Source organism: Diachasma alloeum, unplaced genomic scaffold, assembly GCF_001412515.2.
Source record: "Diachasma alloeum isolate Michigan unplaced genomic scaffold, Dall2.0 Dall_scaffold_00181, whole genome shotgun sequence".
Classification (NCBI taxonomy): domain Eukaryota; kingdom Metazoa; phylum Arthropoda; class Insecta; order Hymenoptera; family Braconidae; genus Diachasma; species Diachasma alloeum.
The window spans coordinates 1,131,216-1,158,155 of NW_021680347.1; the positions used below are offsets into that span (position 1 = coordinate 1,131,216).

At 35.8% G+C, this 26,940-nt stretch overlaps 2 protein-coding genes across 2 annotated transcripts in view; one reads left to right on the top strand and one right to left on the bottom strand.

Moving 5' to 3' along the window:
* The first annotated feature begins 2,724 nt into the window (after nt 1–2,724).
* Nucleotides 2,725–26,940, top strand: part of LOC107045879 (ryanodine receptor) — a 111,369-nt gene continuing 87,153 nt past the window's right edge. The window contains 2 exon segments of the mRNA XM_029126650.1: nt 2,725–2,862; nt 3,485–4,096. Of these exon segments, the coding sequence (XP_028982483.1) occupies nt 4,043–4,096 (54 nt within the window). The 5' untranslated portion in view covers nt 2,725–2,862; nt 3,485–4,042.
* LOC107045902 (high mobility group B protein 1) lies at nt 9,166–24,043 on the bottom strand. The gene is made up of 3 exons (XM_015268310.1): nt 24,009–24,043; nt 13,842–14,256; nt 9,166–9,452 (listed from the first exon to the last, which is right to left on the bottom strand). The coding sequence occupies exons 1-2, from the start codon at nt 24,041–24,043 to the stop codon at nt 13,863–13,865; spliced, it is 429 nt and encodes a 142-aa protein (XP_015123796.1). The 3' UTR covers nt 9,166–9,452; nt 13,842–13,862.

Genomic DNA, 26,940 nt, shown 5'->3' on the forward strand with positions numbered 1-26,940 from the left:
GTTGCTGAGGCAAAACGTGAATATCTCGGAAACTAGAATCGACTTCCCTTTTCATGCGGAAGTCCACATATGAACTTATAGAATTGTGTTTTCTCCTATGATTATTGATTTTTATCTATGAAACTACTTTATCAACTCGATCATTACATTATTGAGTCAATGAAGTAGTTTCATAAATAAAAAATAATAATTCCAGGAGAAAATACAATTCTAAAAGTTCATATAGACACAGGGGTTCCGTTTCCCCTTAAGGGGTAACAGAATGTCGCTAATTTGTCGAATTTTTGAACAAATTTCCTGCGGAAAATTATCGATGTTTTTACAAATCCAAGCACATTAATTTCCAGGAAGCGATGATGAAGATCAATGTGCTTTGGGTTCAAAACATATTAATAACTTTGAGCAGGCCTTCTGTTAGCCCTTAAAGTAGTGTATCCAAACTCCACGTAAGTCCTTGAATGCAGTTCGGAAAAATAAATTGAAAATGCTCGAAGAAAATGCCCGCTGTCTTACCGCCGAAATGACGAAAAAGTTTCATTATAAGGCGAAAAAAAAAAATTCCAGTTCATATCATTACAGCCAGACATTCACCAGAAAAGTTTTTCTCTTGTCACGGGACCTGAAAACCCCATTTTCATGGCGCTGCGCGCCACGACATTGTTATTTTTCTGTTTCCTCGACACGAAAATTAATATACACACCTCGCCATGGAAAACATATCACCCTCCCCCACGTGCTTTTGCCATCCTCGCCTTCGGCTCAGAAGGCAATCTTGCACGTGGGGGATGGTGATCTGTTTTGCAAGGCTCGGGCATGTAATGTACTATTTCAGCCTACATTATGTCATCAGGCAATAATAGTATTTTTCTGGGCTGCTGCAATAGAGTTTTTTACTCGTGTGGCGTTGGCGTTCGAGTCGAAGGCGAGGACTGGCCAACCACACGAGTAAAAAAAACCGATCGCAGCAGCCCGGGACAAGATTTTTGTGTAGCGATTTTCAAGTTGTCGAGTTTGAGAAGTATGCAATACCAATGCCAAGACGAGAAATCGTGAGAAGGAGTACAGAAAAAGTATTATCTGACGAATGTGACTTTATAATTCGAGCCGAAGACGATGAGTACTATTATCACATGAGTCAAATAATACTTTTATCGCCGTGTGACATACTAGTATATTGTGCCCCTAGGGAGTAAAAGTACTCGCCTTCGGCTCGGGTTATAACGTCACATTCGTCAGAAAATACTTTTACTGCCGTGTGGCACACGATATTTTATGCCTCGAGGACTGAAAAGCGCGATTTAACCGAGCGAAGCGAGGTTAGAATCGCGGTTTTCCGTCCCTAGAGGCATAATAGTATACTTCAGCACGTGTGGGGCAATTTCGTCTTTAACGTGTGTGGGGTTTACAGCATGAGCCGAAGGCGAGTGATGTAACCACACACGTTAAGGACGAAATTTCCCAACAAGTACTGAACAAAATTTTATGTCACGAAGCCTGAAACCGGCTGAATTAGACGCGAGACGCGAAGCGTCGAGTGTGTAATCCATCCGGTTTCAGGCCTGAGTGGCATAAAATATTTTTTGACACTGCTACTACGTTCACCTCGGACCGAAAAGTGCCTCTTCGTTTATTTGTAAACGAAAAAGTCACAGTTCGGCCACTCGCTGACCGTAACATTATTGTCAAAATAGTATATTTCGACAGTATATTTCGAGTGAGACGGAATATTCACGAGTGTGAAGTTGGCGGCACGAGGCGAAGCCGAGCCATTACCTTCCTTCTACGATTTATTTTAGATTTTAATCATCAAAATTTGAGTTACCTTCATACTTTAAAATTTGACGAAAAATTGTCCGATACATTTCAAATTAAAAAATCCCCGAAATCAAATTCCGATTCCCCTAACGATGGTCTTGTTGGCCATTCTAGTAACGCCTAAAATAGAAAATAATGGAAGAAGAAAACACTCGTCGCATTTCCCATTCTCCAAAGACAAATGTATTTTCCACGTCCTATAAATATCGCCTCCGCGTGGGCTCTACATCCGTCAACCTAAATACGTACATTGTCACTTGTACCTCGTTTAGAAAAATCTTCCACCGTCGCGTCAGGAAAAGCCCCTCCCCCCTTCCCCTTCCGACACGAAGTCCGCTATTTTTCTTCTGCTCTGAGTGAATTACGGATGTTTGCAAACACTTGAGATTAAATTTTTCCAAATCTCAGCGATAGGTTTCAAGCTGATCCACCGGTTGAAGAGCATCGCGCGGTGCGAGTCGTGGGTAAGCATTGGGGAGATGAAGAGCTCGGCTCGTCTACCCGAAATAACCGAGAGCCAGTTGGTCTACTCCCTCTCTCATTCGTAAACCAAATTTCTTCATTCTGTTCGCAAAACTAAAAGTTCCACGTAGACCGCTGTTTTCCAACTTTATTTTTTAATTCGCGTAGAGTGTAACCGAATGTCCATCTGGCCTCTCTCGTCTCTCCACGGCCGGCTAAACGCGTGTGTAACGTTTTTTAAAAAGGGGGGGGGGTGAGAATTATTGGAAATCGACAGAATAAAGGGAGAGGAGAGAGAGAGAGGGAGACGAAGGATTGTGGAGTGGGAGAGGTTTCGGTGGGGTTTACCAAAGTGGNTTGGAAATCGACAGAATAAAGGGAGAGGAGAGAGAGAGAGAGAGAGGGAGACGAAGGATTGTGGAGTGGGAGAGGTTTCGGTGGGGTTTACCAAAGTGGAATTACAAAAGGTGTTACGAAAGCCCTCCAGTGGCCCCCAGGGGTGTGTTTAAATTCAACGTTGCGTGGAATTTTTTCCCCCCGGTGTAACCACTCCGAATCCACGAGAGGAAGAAAAATACGGAAAACGTGTGTTTACACTGCAGATAAGATTTTCTATTTTCCAGAATTCTTTCATCTCTCGATCTGTTCGTGGACCCGGGCTTATTCTGCTGTTGTGTGTCATTGGTTCTTATTAAGCACTAGAGAAGTTGAATGCTTTTGGTATCTGTGAGCTGCGGGCCAGCCACCACGGAAGTGCCTAAAATAAACTCATTTCATCTGCGGTTGTGATTCACTTGGTTTAGGCGATGCATCATTAACAACATTCATATCTCATCTATATTATCCCTTGGGCTATTCTACTCGGTCAACCTTAGATGTTTTTAAGGCATAAATTACTTGGAAAGCGAGATGCTATATGCTATCCATCGACTTTCGGTTGTTGAAACATTCATATCTCGTCCATCTATGGGCACTTTCGTGGAGGGTATAATAGCTAATTCCTCTGTAATTCACCAGTGAATTTCAGTGATTGGAAAATTAATGAAAAATAATTTACTCCATTAACAACTCGAATTTTTTCAATCTTTCTTTCCTTTAATCATTCATTGAGCACTCGGACTTTCTCGTAAATTAAAACCGATGACACACAACTGAGTATAAACTATAAGCTCCGTTTTTCACGTTGCGTTTCATTGCGTAAAACCAGGAAATATTGGATACTAAAATCGTTGAGCGCCAGTGTCGTCGTAACGGAAGTGGAAACCGACTGGTTTTCGTCGAGACTCGGAGCTACAATACGATCCCCATCCCATTCTTCAGCGAATAAATAACATAAAAGGAATAACGAGAAAACCCGGAAGAGAAGAAGAGGCCGGAGACTGCAAAGAGAGCTTCACGCCTGCGCAACGAGGAATAGAGGGGTTGTTGAATTCCAGAGGAGGATTGCTCGCCTATTCCAATATTCCAGCCGTGACAACCCCCGTCGTCCCGACTCTTCCGTGTCCGCGGGTGTCTCCAGTCGGCACACGAACCTCAACAGGAGATTGTCGCGCTGGTACCGCGATAACGACGATAAACATGCAAAGAAGAGGCTGGTTTACGTGACTGGTTGCCCTTCCTTCCCCAATAATTTTCATCGTAATTTAGTTGATTTGTTGATTAGTTGTGAATTGAAGTGAGTGACAGCGGGGTGAGTTTGGTGAATTTTTTCATCTCGAAACAGGTGTATTTGTGATACGCACGATCCGGTACACGAGGTCAGAGGATGGCTGACAGCGAGGGTGGATCCGAACAGGATGACGTATCATTCCTTCGTACGGTGAGTTTAAAATTTATGGATCACTTTACATTTTTTATCCACTCATTGCATTCCATTCAAATTCTCTTGTTTTGATTCAACTCGATAAATCCGTTCAGTCGTGATGAATCAATTTTTGCAATAGTAAACAACTCGCAACTCATTGGAATACAAAAGTAAGAGCAGTCGTTTCTCTCCGAAGAGGATACGTACTAAAAAAAATTATAGAAAAAGCTTCTTTCACTGGAAAATTCTATTGAATATCCGTAGGATTTCTGTCGGAAATTCCATTCGTTGTTGGCCGATTCTATTCAAAAATTGTTTTCAATAGAAAATATTTTGCAGAAGACATTAATAGGATTTGATTTTTCTACAGAATTTATTTTATTAAGATAGTTTCTAGAGAAGTTCTTCGACCCACATTTTCTCGATCGATTTTTTTGATAGAAGAAGAAAAAATAGGCTGGAAATTTTTTTTAAATTTATGTCAACGATTTCCTATAGAAAATATTTCGAAAAAAAAAGTTGCAGATAAAGATTGAATTTTACTAATTTCTCCTGCGAAGAAGTTTCCATTAGATATGTTCTATTAGAAAAGCGAAACGCGCGGAAAAGTGTGAAATTCGTCAATAGAATCGGTGAAAAACTAATAGAATTTTCAATATAAATTCAATTAAATTTCCTAGCGAATGCGCTAGCTTTATCTACAATTTTTTGTGGGGGGATTTTCGAGTTTTCCCACTATTAACACCACATACATTTTTCTCATAGATTCAATACTCTTTTACACAATGATCTTTACTAAAAACAAGGTACAATACAGTTTACTGATCCCATTTCGCCACTTGACTACTGAATTGTTTCCCTTTTCTTCTTCAAAAGCATAATTCACCACGATTGAAGCACCTCAACACTCCGTTGACCCTGACCGCAGCGGTGGTGTTGCGTTTTTTAAAATTTATTTTCCACACTTTTTCCAAGGTTCTGAGAGGGGTTGCATGTACACACGCACGATCGACTGCGATCCCAGCCCTATTGTTCCATCGCTCTTTTCACCCTCCATAATCGTTTTTCATCCCCGTCTGATGGAACCGTAGAGAACCCTTTAGAATTTATTTTCACACGATTGTATTGTTCTTGGAAAGCCCAGACTAATACATATCGTCACTCTCCCTCTCGTTTCATTCTATATCCACACATCACCCCAGATTGTATTGGTGCGAATGTATCGACCTTATTAAGTCAAGATATCGAGCTAATGGGAGAGAAGGGAGGGCAAGCGATTGGGTACAGGCCGTTGGTCATCTGGAGCCGATAAGGCACTTTTTATAGATCACAAAGGACTGGGTTACGTCGGAAAAACATGTACTGAGGACCTTCAACGAGTTTTATCAATTTTTTCACACGTGGTGAATCATATCCTTGGTTTTTTTTTTTTTCAATTTTTAATCCATGACATGTGGCGATCACTGCTCAAAACTAATTCTTTCTTCAATAGTTTTTTAATTCGTTGGAAAATTTTATGATTCATGATGATGCGCTAATAATTAGCTCAGGCAGTTAGATGTAGTTTGGCAACGAAGAATGAAATATGGGGTTTTTAATTCTTCATCTGACGCTCCAACTCGCAGAGATGTTCTCTTCAGGGGATTATTCATTCGACTACTATTGGATTGAAAAGTACGGGCCCCTGACTCTGAATTTGTACAGTATGAACAAAAAAATCATAGGAATATGGCAACCTCATCTTCGCTCTATGTTATTTTTACATTGTTCCGGAGGTTTTGCTCTTTACACAATTTAACTTTAGTATTTCGTAAATTTTCGCACACATGAAAAAATTTAAGAGAAAAACCTAGCGTTTTCTCTAAGAAATTTTAATGAATTTCTATTGAAACTTTATATGAATTCTCTTTAAGGTACTTCCGCAGTAAATATACTTGGTGAAAATTTCGAAATGGTATAAAGACGCAATATTTGGATCATATGTTGTTGAGCACATTCAAAAACTATTCCCAAAATTTCAAGTCCCTGGTCCACCTCATTTTTAAGACATGCATCGCCAAACATTCAATTTTTGTGTTTTTTCCATTTTTGACGATGTATATCTCGAAAATGGGGTGGACAAGGTACTTGAAATTTTGGGAATAGTTTTTGAATGTGCTCAACAACATATGATCCAAATATTGCGTCTTTATACCATTTCGAAATTTTCACCAAGTATACTTACTGCGGAAGTTCCTTAAGTTTTATCAAAATTCTATGAAAAAATTCTATTTTTTGTGCCATTTCTAGGTGCTTACAAAACTTTACTGTGCCATTTTGTTAAGAGATATTTGATAGAAAAAAGTCGATACATTTTGAATTTTCTATGGAAATTCTTATGTGTAAATTTTCGAAGTTTTTTCGGTTGTATTTTCATGTTTCTCATGATAAAATCCAAGAAAAAAAATTGGCAAAATCATGCCCAAGCTTTTTTAGGGAAGAAATTCCAGCAGACCAAGTTATATAGAAAAGGTAATATCTATAAACTTCTTTTGATAAACAAATATCGATTAAAAAAGCGCGAGTGCGATAATCTTCGATACAATTGGCGCAAGAAACTAACAGAATCTTTTCATAGAATTCTAATAAAACAATCATGATTTTCATTTTTTTATTAATAAATGTACTATTTATTCATTAAAATAGTTATCGTAATGACCCTCAAAATGAAATGTTGGGTTGGGATGATTTGTTCATGTTTCATGAACTCTAGAGTCAGCTTTGTCGCTCTTCATACGAAAAATTGTATGTGCACCGAGGAAGGAAATCAGGATATTAAAACCCGCGTATTTACCGGCCTCGGCTTCGTTTTGAGTAGTAATCTCCACGCGGCTTGAACTGTCCTGTTTTCCTCCCTGGGTGAACAATCGACTACTTTGTCATAACTGCATGGTACAGTGCGATTTTTCTTTGTAAACGCACGAAGAAATGTGGGTTATGTCATTCCGAGGATCGTCGAAAACAACAGAAATCCGAGGCCCAAAATAAGTAATTTTCCGTCCCGGCGGGCGCAAAGTTACATTTCCCTCCCGCTTCGCGGGAGGGAACTCTGACTTTGCGCCTACGCCGAGACGGAAAATCGCGTTCTAACCACGGGAAGTAAAATAAAGGACCCTCAGCCGCGTGCTTACCAACCTCGCCTTCGGCTCGGCTGGTAATTGCACTGTCGGCTGAGGTTCCGTTATTTTCCCTCCCTAGGTTAGAAATATACTATTCCTTCCGCACAGAGAAAAAAAGTGGATTAGCTTTAGAAACTAGTTTATAGATTTTAGAAACTCCTGTTCTTAAGCTTTATCCTTAGTGGGATCATAAAAATTAACCAATTGAGGGTTTGTTTTTAAGAACTAATATTTTCTAAAACCAATGCTGAATTTTTCTTAATTTTAGAAAATTTTCAGATTGAACTAAAAATCTGCGGCCGAGGTATTTAAAGGGCGTAAGTGCCCTATATATATATATAGGGAGGAGTGGTCAAATATCGGGAATTTCAGATATGAGGAGGGGGGATTTTGCAAAGAGGGGGAGAGGGTTGTGAATTGAGAATTGACAACCAAAAAAATTGAGTCGGTGAGTTTTTCAAAAATATCTCCAAAACTAAGGGAGATAGCGAATTTGTACTGAAAAAAGGGAGGGTTCTCAAGTTTTTTTTTCAATTAGTCCAAGTTATTAAAATTAAAAAATTTAAAAAAAAAACAAAAATTTCAAAAAAAATTCAAAAAAAAATGTCAAAATTGTTCAAATTTTCAAAAAAATTTAAATTCATTGGAAATTGTGGAAATTTTTGAAATTTTCTAACTTGGACAAATTGAAAAAAAATGAACCCCCTCTGCAACTTTTTCAGTAAAAATTCGCTATTTCCCTTAGTTTCTTAGATATTTTGTAAAAACTCACCGACTCCGTTTTTTTGGTTGTGAATTCTCAATGCACCCCCCCCTCCCCACCCCCAAATTTTCGTAAAAATTGGCTATCTCCCTTAGTTTTGAAGATATTTTTGAAAAACCCCAACGATAACCCACAGTTTCATAAAATACCCCTCTTTACAAGCCCCCTCCCCGAATATTACTACCCCTCTTTTTGCAAAAAAACCCCCTCAAAAATTAAAAAAATTGTCTAGATTTTAGAAAATATTTTTTCTAAAATTAAGTATATTTTGTTTTAAAATTAATCCCAATTTTGATCATTAATTTTAACCGATTTTTTTCAAAAACTTTTTTTTAAAGCTAATCCACTTTTTTCTCTGTGCGTTATTTGGGGAAGGAAATCGAAGTTTCCGTTCAGATATGACGAAATAGTATATTTCGATACGAGTGAGACTGATAATTCCCGTCTCACTTCTGTCGAACAGTATTTTGTGACAGTGATGTCACATTCAGCGAGTGGACGAACTGTGCCTTTTTCGTTTACAAGTAAACGAACATACTTTTCGTTTATGAGTAAACGAAAAGGCTTCTCGGCACGAGGTGAACGTAGCAGCAGTGTCAACAAAGTCATATCGAAGTGGGACTCGAACCCGCGCCGCACGCGTCTGGTCATCCAGCCAAGCGACGCCTTAACCACTTCGGCCACCCTTGTCGGTGGGTTGCTGACCAAATTGATTCGAGTAGCAACAAGTCTGCATCAAGTCAAACTCTCCGCAATTCGAGTGCTCTCTGTAATTTGATTGACCCCGAAAATCGACTTTATGATTGAAGCTTTCAACTACTTGAGTCAAGACCTATTTTCAATGAAGAAAGTGATAAAACCAGTTATTAAGTTCGGCATCATATATTCCTGAATTATTCCTTCATCTCCAGGACGCGGGATTGTACATAAAAATATGAACATCTCTCATAGAAAAATGTATTTCCATACTCTCATAAAATCATTCATTAAAGAGGTATTTCAATAATTACGCAGATGCGATATGATAACGCGAACATAAGTAGTTTTATCTTCCTCTATCGGATTGGCCCACCTAAATATCCAGTTAAATTCAATCATCTCCATGAATTTAATTATCCCCAAACAATGGCAGTAATCACAAGCCATTAATATCAAAACTGCAAATAGCGTCTGATGTTTGCACGGCAATTGAATTTATTCCGCAATTCAATTTCCACCATTAATAATAATCTCAATGCTCAAGCTGCATTAGCTGTGTGAACGTTTGACATTGTTTACTCTCCCGGGGATTGTAGAGCCGATAATTCGGCTAACCACGAGAAAACTCGGGCAGGTGTTATCTGCGAAGCCTGATGATACCAACGGCAGTCACCGCAACTCCCCTGCAGTAATAACGTTGGCTCCAATTTTTCCGTAACATTATGCAGGTGCCTCCATTAGACTCCCCTATCTGAAATAGGATTTTCCGTGAGTAGAACATTTGCAAAGGAGTAAATGTGATTTTAATCTGTTTACCAGGGTATTTTAATGGAGGAGTGATAAAAGGGGTTCATAATCCATCGTTTCCCAAAACTCCCAATTCCCAAAACAATGAACTATCCTTGTTTGGTAGTCACAAAATATTTTCTACGAAAAAGAACTTGGAATTTTTCTCCATGGAATACCTTATTTCCCGGACAATCCTGTCATTATCGAACATCTTTATTCGTTCTACCATTACACAGTGAAAAGAAAAATGTTCCCAAACAAGTCTTCCTTAAACAAAGAAAATCGCAAATTGATAATTGCCAAGACTGAAATTGTGTCATTTGAACAAGGAGAGAAATGTTTAGTAAAAATTACGGAACTCAGAATTCGCTCACCGATTACGGAATCGACTTAGAAAATTTAAGTGACGGTATCGTAATTTTTCACAGGAAATTCAGATAAAAATTACGGAACGTTCTGGAAAAATTCCGTGACAGTTCCGGAATTACGGAAAAGATACATCATTTTTATTGAATATTTCTCTCCGTGAACATGAGGAAATTTTCAAACATAAATAATTGCTCTACTTTCACCAACGAAATTGCCTCATGAAGCGGATCATTCATTTGCGAGATGGTACTTTTTTAGGGTGAAAAAATATTCCACAGTGTGAAGTTAACCAAGAAATATTTTGTTACTAAGTTAGTAATGACTGCTATTAATAATAATAATAATAAAGCTACTCCCTCTTGTTTTGTTTAAGGGGAGACTACTATGAGTTTTAAAAGTCGTGGATTATTGGAGTGAGACGTTTCATACGTTGAAGATCGATTATATAGATCTGAAAACGAATAATTAGTGCAAAAAAAAAATTTGTTTATTGTTCGTTTGTCCGAAAACGCTTAAAATGCGAAAAACAGTCCAGGGCCTCCAATTTTTTAGCTACAAAAGATTTTTCTTTTCAAAATTTTCGGAAAAATCTGTGGAACAACAATTACGAGCCAGTTTTTTTGGAATTTGACTCCTACACAGCTGATTTCGTTTTTTTTTCATATAACAAAATTCACTATTTGTGTGAAAAAATACAAAAAAAGCAAATTTAGTCATGTAAGAGGTGAATTAAAAAAAAACAATTCCACATATTTTTCCGAAAATTCTGAAAAAAAGAAATCATTCGTAGCTCAAAAATTGAAGGCCCTGAACTGTTTTTGGCATTTTAAGCGTTTGCGGGCAAACGAACAATAAAAAAAAATTGTTTTGCACTAATTATTCGTTTTCAGATCTATATAATCGATCTTCAACGTATGAAAAGTCTCACATCAATAACCCACGACTTTTAAAACTCACAGTAGTCTCCCCTTAAAAGGAATATTTCTCGGTAGCAACGAAATTTCCTCGAACATTTTTTATCTAAGGGCAGTCTCCGAACGTTCAGCACGAGATATTTTATTTAATAAATTTAAAATGACACACTGCATTAATCAGCATTGATCCAAAAAACCCATTATTTGATTTGAATAAATAAAAACAAATAAAAAGCATCCGTATGAAAAATTTTTATAGATTTTTTTTCACAATCAGATTTCGATCAATCAGAGCGCAGTATTTGAGGCTCTCCAACAGTTTTTTTTTTATATTTCCTCCTAGCTTTTGAATATTTCCCTGTAGTTCTTCATTTTTAACTTCCCGACCCGAAGGGAGGAAGTTATTGTAATGACCCCGAAAATCGAATGTGGAAATTTAAGCATTTCTCCACGTTTCATGACCTTTGGAACCACTTCTGACCCTTTTCAGGTACCTGTCTGTATGTGTGGATGTGTGTATGTGTGTGCGTACGTCTGTGACAAAAATTTTGTGCCACGATTCCTCCTGAACAAACGATGCGATTTGACTTTTTTTTTTTTAAATCGCTGTATTTTCATGTGACTTGAACCTGATTAGATTATGGAGACGATCGTCTCAGCGTTTCTCCAGTTTTTTCCAAAAAACATTTGGAAAAAAGTCGAAAATTAGCGTTTTTTTGTAAACGAGACCATTTCTCCGTGCATAACGATGCGATTTCAAGTTTTTTTTGTTAGAAACGATGAATCTTGATATAACGCACAAATCATGGAATACTGGAAGACATTTAATCAGCAGTTCACTAGCTTTTTTCGAAATCGATATACATTCAAGAAACAATTTTTTTCATTACATTTCAGATCGAATCTTGTATTTGACAGTCTACAGAAATCGGATTATTTTATTAACATAACTTGTTCAAATCTTTCCTAATTCACCTCCTGATGTTGTCCACTGTACTCTGTACTCCACTGTGATTGGCCAAAATCCGATTGGGAAAAATAATCCGGCAAATACCCCTCGAGCTTCAAAATTAATTGGTTATTTCCCACAAGCTCCCCAGCAAACAAACAATCATGCCAAGTTTTGCAGAAAAATTTGACACCCTCATTTATTTGCATCAAAGCTATCGGGAATTACCCGATAATTGTGAAGCCCTCGGGGTATTACTACTGAAAATATCTCTCATAAATTGAGGTTGATCAAGAAATATTTTGTTCCTAAGTTCATAATGGCTGCTCTTATATCAGCATTTTTAATCTATTTAATGATTCATTTCTTATCTTGGAGTATTGGATAGCTGAAGCGATAAACTACTCCCCCTTGTTTCGCATAAAACGAATAATTTTCGGGAACGACCAAATATTTTTTATCTCAGGGCACTCTCCAAATGTTTGGCACGAGATTTTATTTTTGGTTATTTACAATTGGTGACTTGTTCGGGATTGGTTTTTTTTCACTCTGTATATCCTTGCTTGATAATCGTTGGATCATCTCAGAAATGATTTATTTCGGAAGAAGTCATCTGAAGACTTCAAAAAAATCCCATGACACTCGTCCTGAAATATACTATTTTTCATAGTTTTTTCATCATAGTATATTTCAGTGTGGCGAAATATACTATTATATTGGGCCCAGAGAAATTACGCGTTTAAATTAAATTAAGCTTTTCGTTGGAATTTCCTCTTCATTTCAACGAAGTTTTAATTGGAAATGAATATCTTCATATATTTATTTAAATGAAAATGTTTCAATTCTATATATCAGCTGAATAATTAATTCATTTTAAATAAATCCGTTATCAAAATTGAATGAATTACTGCATCAAAAAAGTGTTCCTTCAAAAAAACCATTATTTGATTTGAATAAAAAATCAAATAAAAATCAAGTTTGAGTTTTAGTTAGAAGCTTTATTACGGGTCACATGAATAAGCCCATTTATTCGATTCACATAAAGTTTACTCAATTCAAATAAACTATTTCTCTGGGCGTGTGGCTCATTACTTCCTCTCGTTTTTACTAATGTCAGAAGAAATTAAAAGATCTTTCCGCAATGGAAAAAATTTTTCACGAGAGTCGCATGACGCTAAAACTCCTCACCCCCAAGATAATGACAATACGGAGAGAAATATTGAATAAAAATTACGTATTTTTTCCGTAATTCCGGAGTGAAATGTGGTTGTAGGAAATTTGACGGAACTGTCACGGAATTTTTCCAGAGTGTTTTGTAATTTTTACTTAAGGTGTTTCGCCGGTAGGTCACGGGGGAGGGGGGAGGTGAAACGGAAGGGGAGTCTTATTGTTCTCGAACCCTGATTCAATCACTGAGCACGAAATTTTCCAATTTTCAAGTAACTATTTAAGTGTGCATTTGAATATTTTTTGAATATTGATTTTATTCATCAGATTGATTGATGTTTTTCTCATCACCTACGGGTGTCAAATAATTTTTATTCGATGTTTTTCTGTCGAGTGTTTTCTCTCTCTCAGTTACATGCTCCAACCCATACCTTTCCCATGATGCCTACTGACATTCGAATCACGCGAGGGCATAATTGCCCCGAAACTCATAATTTTCCGAATCATTTGTTCAATTATCTTTCTTATGAAATCTGAAAAAAATCTGAAACTTATACGTGTTCTCAAGAAAGATTTAATTTATCACCCACTAGTTTTTCCTCAATAGTTCATAATTTTTTTGAGTGTCATGGAAATTTCCCTAATTAAGAGTGGGGTAACCTCGGAGGTTATAGCTGAAAGGGTTACAAAAACATCCAAATTTCATTATTTTTTTTCTTGAGACTGAGATCTGAAAAAAATCTGCAAGAATTCTTAATGATGCAGCATACTCAGAATTTTCTCTCGTAAATTTTTCTTTTTTTTCCATTATTTTGACTTTTAGGAGAACTACCTTAAATTTTCTCAGTCGATTCCGTAATCGGAGAGCGAACTGTGAGTTTCATAATTTTTACTGAACATTTCTCTCCGTGCAAGGTAATAAAAATTGTATTCTTGACTCGTCTCGTTTTACCACTTTTTCGTTTCAATTCGCCTAGCAAGATCCACGGGATCGTTTGCCGCTCCTTCTCTGTCTCTTTGCACTCTCTAGCCTCGCTCTCTTTATGTAATCCGCCTTCTCCGCCTCCGACATACTGCACCATTTCTTGCCCGCCTCCCGAGCCACTTCAGTCACCTTTTTTGACGGATTTTTGAAATACTCAGTCAGATAAAAAATGATAAAAGGATTGACGGAGCTCGGCATCTTTTTTCTCTTGGCTCTTCGTGGTTTCTTGTCAGGTTTACAGTCGCACGACCTCGATGACTTAGATTTTTGCTCGGCTTTCTTATCGGGCTCCTGCTTCTTCGGTGGACATGTACCCGCCGACGGTTTCCTGGAGAAAAAAAATTCCGTCTCTGCATTTCCCGGCCCCTCGTCGATGTTTTCACTGTAAGTCCAAGATCAAAGATTTATTTGAAGTTCTTTTATTCATCCCATTGAAGGAAAACAAAATATTATTCTTTTTTATTCACGTTTTTCTTCGCTTCTCTCTGCTAAGATTTATTTATTCGCGGATGTGTTTTCAACCCTGTGGGGCCATCGCATTGTCATAGGAAATGGCTGTTTTCATCAGACTGTCCGTAAAACGTCGTTGTCCGTGAACGCCGTTTACGGACATTGTGAAGAAAAATTATGTTCGTTACTCAACTGAAATAGCTACTTTCATCATAAGGCCGAAAAAAAACTTTTCTGGCGAATGTGAGGCTTGCAGACCGAGACGAATCAGAGGAATGCAATCACACGAGTTAGATAAGTTGTTTATGCCTCTAGGGACGGAAAACCGCGATTCTAACCTCGCTTCGCTTGGTTAAATCGCGGTTTTCAGTCCTCGAGGCATAAAATATCGTGTGCCACATGCCAGTAAAAGTATTTTCTCAGTCATGTGATTATAACCCTCGCCTTCGGCTCGGGTTATACCGTCACATTCGTCAGAAAATACTTTTACTCCCTAGGGGCACAATATACTATTACGGGCCTTCTGACGAAAAATTCATTCATTCACGGTCCAAAAGTATTTTCTGACGAATGTGATTATAGCCACATTCGTCAGAAAATACTTTGTGGATCTTGTGATGAAAATATAATTATTTCGGCCGAGTGACAAACATAATTTTATGTCATTAGGCCCGATAAAGCGCGATTCTAACATCGCTTCGCTCGGTTAGATCGCGGTTTTTGGGCCCAACGACATAAAATAGCGTATATAACACGGCGATAAAAGCATTATCTGGCGAATATGATTATAATCCTCGCCTTCGGCTCGAATTTTAAAGCCACATTCGCCAGATAATACTTTTATTGCCTTATGACATAAGATACTATTTCTTCACAATGTCCATAAACGACGTCTAACGGACACGAAGTGTCCGCAAAACTACGTTTTACGAACAGTGTGATGAAAACAACTTTTCTGACTCCTGTGATTGGAATTTTATTTTATTTTAAATACGTGCCTGTGAGAGTTAACATTATGATACGACACTCTCTTAAGAAATTTGCACGGACTATTGAAAAATATCAATTGAAAAATCCCCGACGAAGTTGCATAATTAAAAATTAATGGGAAAATAAAAATTTAATGGAAAAACCTAGTGCTTCCTCTAAGAAATTTTCTTAAGGGGAGACTACTATGAGTTTTAAAAGTCGTGGGTTATTGGAGTGAGACTTTTCATACATTGAAGATCGATTGTATAGATCTGTAAACGAATAATGAGTGGAAAACATTTTTTTTTTCATTGTTCGTTTGCCCGAAAACGCTTAAAATGCCAAAAACAGTCCAAGGCCTCCAATTTGTGAGCTACGCAGGATTTTTTTTTTCAAAATTTTCAGAAAAGTATGTGGAATAACAATTTTGAGCTAGTTTTTTTTAATTCGCCTCTTACGTATCTAAATTTTCTTTTTTTGTATTTTTTAACACAAATAGTGAATTTTTTTTATATGAAAAAAAAACGAAATCAGCTGTGTAGGAGTCGAATTCGAAAAAACTGGCTCGTAATTGTTGTTCCACAGATTTTTCCGAAAATTTTGAAAAAAAAAATCTTGTAGCTCAAAATTGGAGGCCCTGGACTGTTTTTAGCATTTTAAGCGCTTTCGGGCAAACGAACAATAAAAAAAAATTTGTTTTGCACTAATTATTCGTTTTCAGATCTATATAATCTATATAATATAATATATAATATAATTCTATAATATATATAATACAATATAATATAAATCTCACTCCAATAACCCACGACTTTTAAAACTCAGAGTAGTCTCCTCATAAGTTTTTATTGGAACTCGATAACAATTCTGTTGGAGTTCCTTTAAACTTCTATGAAATAATTCTATTGGTTCTTTTGCACCAATTTCATTGGAGATTATGCAACTCTTCTGAATCATTTTTTAATAGATATTTGATGAAAACAACTTAATAGATTTTGATTTGTCCTTCGATTTCTATAGAGAAATTCTTGGGTAAATTATTCAAGATTCTTCTGCTTTTTTTGGTTGTTTCTTATAATAAAAATCGAGAAAACAAATTTATGCCCGAGAATTGTTATGGAATAAATCCTAACAAAATGAGTTATATAGGGAAATAAAAATCTATAGAATTATTTCTATGGAACAATTTCAATTGAAAACGCCCGGTGAAGATACATAATTAAAAATTATTGGAAGCATAGAAATTTAATGAAAAACCTAGCGCTTTCTCGAAGATATGCCATTAAGATTCTGTCGGAACTCTATAAAAATTCTATTTTAGTTCTGTTAAAATTCTATAAAATAATTGTATTGGTTCTTTTGCGCCAATTCCATTGAAGATTATGCACTTCTACTATATTATTTCTTGACAAATGCTTAATAGAAATAAATCAATAAATTTAGATTTTTTCTCGATTTTTTCAATAGCAATTCTTGGGTATAAATTAGTTAAGATTTTTCCGTTTCTTTTCATTTGTATCTCATAATAAAATTCGAGAAAACCAACTGGAATTCATGCCCGGGAATTCTTATAGAAGAAATCCTAATGAAATGAGTTATATAAAAAAATAAAAATATATAGAACACTTTCTACCGAAAAGTATTGATTGAAAAACGCCCGGCGAGGTTGCATAACTTTCAATCGAATTCGCACAACAAACACAAGATATTCGGATACGGTTTCGATAGGAATTCAATGGAATTTACCAGCGAAAGCGCTAGGTTTTTTTGTTTCACAGAATTGTTGCACATGAGTAGCTAAAGTTGCGTTGAAAGCTATTGAAAGCTGAGTAGCGTTGAGCGTGGTCACTAAATGGAGTGGTGATCACGTGGGAACACCCGAGCGAGAGAATACTGTTCCATTTATTCAATGAGCCAAATAGTCTATAAATGCCATTCAAAATCGACGAATTATAAAAGCTGAATCCCAAATTGATTAAACATTTTTTTTTACAGAAAAAACGACAATATTTAATAAATTTCTCCTCTTCATTTGAGTAGACCCAATTTATCTCTACTCTGATTTTCTTATTTCATCCACTGCATAGATTTTGTTTTCGTCCCCAGTGTCTACTGGGTTGGAATATGCTCTTGATCAATCCGACGCATTGGCGCAGCGCCAAGAGTTTATATAGTCGGCTTGCGGAGAGACTGTCATTGCTGCAAGCTGTACAACAGTTGATTGATCGATTCTATCGGAATGCTCTTTTGGCTTGACCTTCGCGGTTATTTTGAATACAATCGGATCAATGCTCGGATCAAACTGTTCCATCGAACTTAATTACTACACTGTCAGAAATTTTTTGAAATTTCATAGAAGATTTTATAGTAAATCTTATGAGAGAGACATTGAATCGGATTTAGGGAAAAAATGGTTATGAAATTTCAAGTTTTAAGTAGAATTTACGGAAATTCATGAGTTATCAGTGGGAGAGAGATGGAAATTTCACAACTTGATTGAATTCAGTAGTGCAGTGGTAAACGGAGATAAGTCGATTTATCTCCTAGTTGAATTTTTGAGGAATATTTCCGAATCTAAGGGAGATAGCGAAATTTTTGTAATTACATTTGTTGTAGCACTCAATCAGCTCCACAAAAAAAAGTTTGTTAGAGATTAAGGCTAATATTAGGGCGGATTGGGGACACGTGATATGGAAAGGATGAAATTAAAGACACGCGGATGACAAAAACACTGGTGATGTACTTTATTTGTGGTGCAAGCCACGCGTCTTGATTTTAGGGACACACGAATTGGTGAATGTCTCAATGTCAATTTGATAATAGTCTTTTCACTGCACTAGAGATTCTCTCGATATTAAACTTGATGATTGACTCAAAATAATTGATAGTTAACTCGGAATTAATTGATAATTGAATCAAATAGAGACGCTACACAGAGCGCTAGACTCAATATAATACCCGGTGATGTACTCGATACTCGGTTTGTTTGATACTGTACTCTATAGGTGACTCTCGGACCAACCGATGTATACTCTTTAAGGAATAGATTGATACCACTGAAATTTCATATTTGGCAATTTGCTCCGTGATTTGCCTGTGAACCCGCAGGGTCCCGGAGTCGGTCGAGATTTTCCGTTGAGCCCGAGATGATACTTATTTGCTGCGTTTCAAACAAAGTTATAACAAAAATTTTCTCTAGATTATTCTTTAGATTCCGAGATAATGATTCAAAACTGGTCAATAATCAAAATTGACTTATCTCCTTTTACCACTTCGCTACTGAATTGTTTGCTAATTTTCCTCCAACTTTTTTCTCCGTGTAGGGAAGGGTGGGGAAAACTGAAACGACAGCGTTTTTTGCATTGTTTTTTACTTCTTCCATCGCGCTGCGGGTGATAGCGACTAGTTTTCGATACACGGAGAGAAATTTTTGATAAAAATTATCCTACCGTTCTGTAAAAGTGTATCATGAATCATCGTTTCTTCATTTCTATCCCTAAATTGAGTAAAAACTGATATATGATGATCAAATTTTATTCTACGTTAGAGAAATTTTATCCTGATAAAAATAAAAATTACTGTGCCGGTAGAGTAAAAATTACTGTACCAGTAGGGTAAAATTTACCAACCGTTCTAGAATTATGTTGGTATCTACATAAAAATTACTGGACTGGAGGGGTAAAATTTATTATGCGTCTGGATAAAATTTCTCTAACGTAGAATAAAATTTGATCATCATATATTAATTTTTACTAAATTTCGGCACAGAAATGAGGAAACAATGACTCATGATACACTTTCATAGAACGGTAGGGTAATTTTTATCAACAATTTCTCTCCGTGTAGTGGCCAGACAACCACGGGTCAAAACCCCCAAATAATCAACCATTATACCCGTTTTACCCCATTTTGCCCCGCGTTCCACTTTGCCCCGCCTTCTGCTGTGCTATCCAATTAATCTCAACAATTGAATTGAATTTCAGGGCTGAATTTCAATTTCAATCCACTTCATCGCTCTACCGGATCGCTTGAACCATTTTCGTATTTCCCACAGCATTCGAAAGATACTCGGAAACTCGAAACACGATTCAAACAGTCTACTCGAGCGCTCTGATCGATATGGCAGCAGAGAGAGATGCTTCCGTTGACTCGAGATTTTCCGGTCGGTTGCCCTCACCCTAATAATTCAACATCCCCGGCATCGAAAAATGAAGCGAGAGAAAGAATAATGTACGTGTACTTTCATAAAACGTGTAACGAAATTCAGCGATTAAATTAGCAAAAACGAAGGGTCGTGCAAAACACTTTGCCCCATCGAGGAAAATTAATTAACGTGACTGGGGGTATCGGGAATGCTAGGTGGCCGAAATATCGATAAGAATTGATTGCGCACAGAAGTTCTTCGACTGTGGCAAACTAGAGTTTCACCAAGTGCCCTGAGAGAAAAAATTTGTTCTGCTGAAGAATTATATGTTCCATACGAGAATGTTTGAGTGAAACATATTTACTTGAGGGAAATTAGCCAACTTGACAGAAAGAAATTTAAGATCTTTCACAAAAATTTAGATTTTTTATCATGACCGTTGGAAATATCCAGAGAAGATTTCAGGCTGTCGGCAAAAAAATATAACTGATTGTACCACAATCATTTGATCTGAGATAACTACGCAGGATTACATCATGGAAAGAATACATTCACAAGGAAAGAATATTTTCCGTACTGACCTTCACTTTTCCTCGTCCGGGGATTGGTATTGGCCCTTCCCCAAACTCGTAAAAGTCAAAATCACTACGGAAAAATATCGTTCACGGCTAGTGCCATGGGATTTTTTACTCGCGTGGTTGGCCAGTCCTCGCCTTCGGCTCGCACGCCAACTCCATGCGAGTAAATAACCCTATGGCACTCGCCCTGAAATATACTTTTTTTTCCTAAAGAAAAATTATTCCCATAGATATTCAGTAGCGAAGTGGTAAACCGGTTTAAGCTGATTTAAACTATTGGTCAGTTTTTAATGAATATCTCGGAACCTAAGGGCGATAGCAATTTTTTTGTAATATCCTTCTTTGTAGAGCGAAGAGCTAAGTCGACTTAAACCGGTTTACCGTTTCACTATTGAATTATTTAGCTCTGCCAATAACAGTCTTCGCAAAGAAAATTCAAGTACCCGGTGGCTTGGCGCAGTGGGTAAGTTCATTGCCTCACATGCGAAAGGTTCTGAGTTCAAATCCCCGTCGGGTAGAATGGTGCGATCTAACCATTTGAAGATTGACGTAAGCAATTTTAGCGGGAGTTTTAAACAAGAGTAAATTTTTTTATGGTCAAATGCCATGAAACTTTGGCAAAACGTTATTTGAACCATTATAAGATGATCGATCTATCGCTTAGCTCTTTGTCATATTGTCGATATCAACTAAAACATAAAAAACCAAAAAAATCGATATTGACAATATGACGAAGAGCTGAGCGATAGATCGATCATTTTATAATAGTTCAAATAGCGTTTTGCCAAAGTTTCATGGCATTTGACCATAAAAAAATTTACTCTTGTAAAAAAGATGCTTAAAGTCAACCTTAAAGTCTTGATCGTCATCGCAGTATACCCTAACCGAGTCGAAGCGATGTACAATAACGATAAAAAAAAAAATTCAAGTTTGTTCTTAAAATTATCATTAATTTTATACTGAGAAAAAATGTTCTCAATATGTAGATCATACTTCAGAGAAGTTAATTATTTTCAATTGCTTAAAACTCTGAATATTTGCGCTTCACGGAATTCGAATAAATTTCCGTTTATTACTATCATTTCACGTTACATTACGAATATATTACAAAAAGAATGAATTCTTAATTTTTTATGAAAAAATCCATGGAAGCTGTAAATTTCAGTTCAATTATTCCGTGGAAATTGACAGAAAGCACGAAAATTTAGGTGAAATATACTTTTGAATTTTCAATCAATTGTAAATTCAGCGTAATTCAGTGCTGAATATTTATGTTGTAATTGAAAATTCAAGTAATATGGGAAGTTCTCGACTTCCTGCTGTTAAAAATTTAAAATTCCATTGAATTTGTAGTGAAATGTAAATGTATATGTATTTTCGTGAGAATAAGGGTCGATAAAATCGCGATTCTAACCTCGCTTCACGTATGAAAAAATCGTATAGAAATTTTCTATACGGATTGCGTATAGAATTCTATAGGATTTTCGTATATGATATTCGGATATTTCTATACGGATATTTTTTATACAAATTATTTCTATACGATTTCTATAGGTTTGATCCTATACGACCCACTTCCTCATGTATAGAAACATTTCGTTAGGAGTTGCGACATTTCTCTACGTTTTTCTCTGGAGCGTTTAGACATCGTCTATATGAAAACAAAAGTTTATGTAAATATTTATGTATAGAAATAATTCGTATAGAAAATATTCGTATAGAAATATCCGAATATCATATACGGTAATCGTATAGAATTTTTATACACAATCCGTGTAGAAAGTTCCTATACAATTTTTTCATACGTGTTCGTTCGGTTAGATCGCGGTTTACGGGCCTTCTGACGAACCATTGCATTTATCACACGGTCCAAAAGTATTTTCTGACGAATGTGATTATACAAAGCCACATTCATCAGAAAATACTTTGTGGACCTTGTGATGAAAATAACTATTTTAGTTTTTTCTTCTCCTTTTCTTGAATCGTATTAAACGGCGCTTTCTAAATATTACTACTAAACTGTCCATGAAATTTAAATAAATTTCTAACAGGGTATACTTAGTATAGGCTTCGTATAAGATACCTTAGGGGCAGTAGGAGAGTGGAATTCCGGGAACCCCTACGCCCCCACTACGCGCGCCCATAGAGGCGAAAAATAGGGATCAGCGGGTTTGAAATAAGATACCTCGCTCATTGCACCCGAATTCAATGAAATTTTTCATCTTTACTGAATGAATATTGATAACTAATCAATTTATGTGTTTAATGTTTTGAATTTGTATTGCCCGCGTTCCCTTTTCTTTCTAAACATAACCCCGCGTGATAGAATGGCAACTGATGTTGGGGGATTGTTGCTGGACTCGAGAATAATCACTGATGAAAAATTACGATTTTTCGATGGGAAAAGGAAAAAAAAATCGATGAATATTTTCAGTACTTGATAAAAAAGGTGTGACCCCCCCTTAAGGTCATTAGACCCTCATGATTACTTCGTTCGTCCCTCCCGTTTGTTCTAAACATTAAATTGGTATTATGTAAGACATGGAACGAAATTACAAAACTCATGCAGAGAATTTTACTGTACACGGAGAGAAATTTTTGATAAAAATTATCCTACCGTTCCATAAAAGTTTATTATGAGTCACTGTTTCCTCATTTCTATCCCGAAATTTAGTAAAAATTAATATATGATGATCAAATTTTATTCTACGATAGAGAAATTTTATCCTGATGAAAATAAAAATTACCGTGCCGGTAGAGTAAAAATTACTGTACCGGTAGGGTAAAATTTACCAACCGTTCTAGAATTTTCGTTGTTATCTACATAAAAATTCTTGGATTGGAAAGGTGAAATTCATTATGCGTCAGGATAAAATTTCTCCAACGTAGAATAAAATTTGATCATCATATATTAATTTTTACTAAATTTCGGAATAGAAATGAGGAAACGATGACTCATTTAACACTTTTATAGAACGGTAGGATAATTTTGATCAAAAAGTGCTCTCCGTGTACGGAGTGAGATCATTTTGGCTGCCATAAGAGTTATTTTTTCACTTGACGGAGTGTACATTTTCCTTCACGCCGAAGCTTTCGTATTGAAGTACCATTACCTTTACGAAAAAATTAAAGATTATTAAAAACTGCAGAGAATTTTAAAAAACTGGATGAAATTTGGAATCTTTTTTTTTTCCCTCAATTCAATGATCGTTTTCGCTTTTGAAAGAAAAAAAAATATTGAAAAATCAAGATTTACCGTACGTCTTATGTGACAATCAACATTTTCATCATGATTAAAGACTACACTGAGAAAAAAAATATAAACCAAATTTAATTGACAGAATTGATTTTTTTTTTCAGTGTAAAATCCGGTTTTGTTTCATTAGATGTGAAAAAAACTAAAATTTTCACCTTCTGATAAAAGCGATAGACCGTTTTGTAAGCAAGTTCCCGTATTTATCAATGAGATAAAAATATTTTGGAAGAATATAAATATTCTGCAAAAGGTAATTTGACTGTCACTGATTAGGCAGGAATTTTTTCACATTTTTCGCATGCAATTTAGTTGGAAAATTCGAAAACTGAATATATCCAAATCGACAGCACAGCCCGTTGAAAGTGTAGAGCTATTTTAAATTCCATTTCACTCCACAATTACATGTCACACTGTAAAATTTTCTGTGATTTTCTGGATAATTTTTCGCTAACTGTTCTTTGTATGTATTAAGAAATTCACCGTTAAACTGCTCTGATAGATCATTTCCTCCGGAAATTCAAATATGTCATTGCAAATATTTCATCTCAGTCGATGAAGTTGAAGCAAGGACGGTGGCGGTGTGTGTGTGTGTGTGTGTGTGTGGGGGGGGGGGCGGAGAAGTTGATATAGTTGAAAATACATCAATTACTGGAGGTTAACTCATCTCTCCGAAAACGAATTGACCTTGGATTTGAATTCGATCATTGAAATCAACATTCATCCCTTGAATTACTTGCCTGTAGTCGCGTCCGTCGCTCTCATAATCATCCATTACTGCCCCTGGTAAATTTGAACGATGAGAAATTCGAAAAATGATCGTTTACACTTGAAAATTTGCGGTTAAAACCAAAAACCATGAACTCTGCTTTCAATCGATGCATTTTGAAACAAGTGAAGCTTCACAGAGAAAAAAACTGGATTAGCTTTAAAAATTAGTTTCTAGATTTTAGAAACTTCAATTTTTAAGCTTTATCCTTGGTGAGATCATAAAAACTGATGAATTTGCGGATTGTTTTTAAGAACTAATATTTTCTAAAACCAATGCTGAATTTTTCTTGATTTTAGAAAATTTTCAGATTGAGCTAAACAATTGCGGCCAAGGTATTTAAAGGGCGTAAGTTCCCCATACATAGGGAGGGGTGGCCAAATATTGGGAATTTCAGATGTGAGGAGGGGGAATTTTGCGAAGAGGGGAAGGAGGGGGTGTGCATTGAGAATTCACGACCAAAAAAAATTACGTCGGTGAGTTTTTCAAAAATATCTCCAAAACTATGAGAGATAGCCAATTTTTACTGAAAAATTGGAAGGAGGGGAAGTTTTATTGAATTCTCGATGTACATCCCCCCCCAAATGTATAGCAAGTAGGCAATTGTTCTTGTATTGTATATACTATAACTATTTTTGCTAATAAATTAGCAATGTGCTTCCGAATGGTAATTTTACACATAATTTCCTTCTACCATGTATAATTCACTCATTGTTTATTCAATTTTATTAAATTGAATAAGATTTCCTTTTACATAATTTTCACAGATTTTCAACTTAGTTGAATGGTATCAGCATCATTATTCTTGTAATCCTTTTTCTTCTATACAACCAATTGTCTTTTTTACAGTTCTATCTCTCCTCTCAGCCCTTCGATAAAATGTTAATAGAAAAATTTTCTTTACACATACTTGAATGAATTTGAAACATCACATTTGCAGAAACCATCAGAAAGCTAACTTTCAGGGAAATTCATGAAAAATTTTAAATTTTCAACATTCATCATTAAAATCAAATCGACCAATATAGCTATCATTATCATCTTTTAACTTCGATGTAATGGCATTAAAACAAACTTTTTAAGCTATGATTGAATTTATTTGCATAGCTTAATAATATTATAAGATAGCATAATATTCAAAGATGTCCCCGGAATTACGATTTTCAAAAAATACAAAATTTTTGCAAATTTTCAAATAAATAAAAATAACGATTATTGCTATCGCCTTTATCTTCGGACTCGGTCCAAAGGACATTCAAACAATTTTTTTAGCCCATCCTTCAATCAATTCAGAACATTTGTTTTTAGTTATCGTGGGACAACCGATTTTCGAAAAAATTCAAAAATTACAAAAACTAATTGGTGAATTGAATTTTGATTAGTGGCGACCGATAAGGCTCGACAATACCTTTGAAAAAACCTACATTTGAAAAAAAAGATTCAATTCCATCCGTTCATTAGCGAACAATTGAAGAAAAATTTTGTTACATTCGTACACATATACATACACATGGACGGGCGAGGTCTAAAAATTGCATTTTCGAACTTTTTGGATCATACTGGGTCGATATAACACAAAAAATCCAAAACTTAAATTTGAACGCTCACGGAATTCATTAAATGCTTCCATTCAGAAGCAAAAAAAATTAATTTGATCTCTGGGGCGTGTAAATAACGATAAATTTCTAACTAATAAAATATTCATTTCGATAAAGAAGACATTTGTTTATATTCAGAAAACTATTTTTTTTATGTGAATGAAGCAGAAGTTTAAGTTTGAATAAAAGGTTTATTACGAGCTATTTGAATAACTCCATTAATTTGATTTTAATAAAGTTTATTCAATTGAAATGAACCACTTCTCTGTGTGCATCGACGTTCTCCCTCAACGTGGATGTGGTTTTAATCGATTATTCTCACTTGAATTCAAGTGACATTGATTAATTCCAATCGAGTAGAATTTGACATTCATTATGTTGAAGTAATCCGAAAATGTAATTTCGCGAAAACCAATTATCCTCCAGTGATTGCCCCACTTGGATGTTCCCAAAGGACACCTAGAACTACGAGAAAATCTCGAGAAAATGTCGTTCAGTATAACCTTGACTCGACCATTGCAAATAGAAAAAATTTATGGTAAAATCGATAGAAGAGTTTAATACTCAAGAAACGCGTGAACGTTTCTCTTCATTTTATTTTTTTGAGTGAAATAAAACGGCTGCTAGATAGAATTGTAGGAACGTTTAGGCTTATCGTTGTTGGTGGAGATATCGTGAAAATGGAATTGTCGATAGACTTATTTCCCATGCCTGGAGCATAGTCCAGTGGAAAGTACATAATGTGAACACCAGAGATGTTGGTTTCCAAGGAAAATAGGTCAATGCTACCCGAATAATCATCGGCGATTTGCGAGACTATCTCGCTCGTTTCACGGAGGTTTTTACTTTTTGAAAGCTCCAGGGAAAAAATAAAATATTGAAAATTCCTATGGCGAAATCTGCACATAGTAAGGACTCCCACAGTTTAGTAACACGGATGAAAAAAATTAATAGAAAAACCTAGTGAATTCGCTAGACAATTCTATTGGATTTCTATTGTACTTTCTGTTAGTTTTTGGCCGATTCTGTTGAAATATTTAATAGAAAATATTCCCTTTGATAAAAAATCCAATGTAACATTTTTTAACGCCAATCTTTCCGCCTAACGTGTTCTTTCTTTATCAGTATACTGTCATATAATATCTTATAATGCATTATATATAATATAGTTATAGTATATATAGTATGCTATAATATATTTACAAAAATTAGAAAAATAATAATACTTTTCTTTTTAAGAATTTTCTTATAATAAATAACGTAAAATAGATTAGTCATAAAATTAATTTAAAGTAAATAACATAT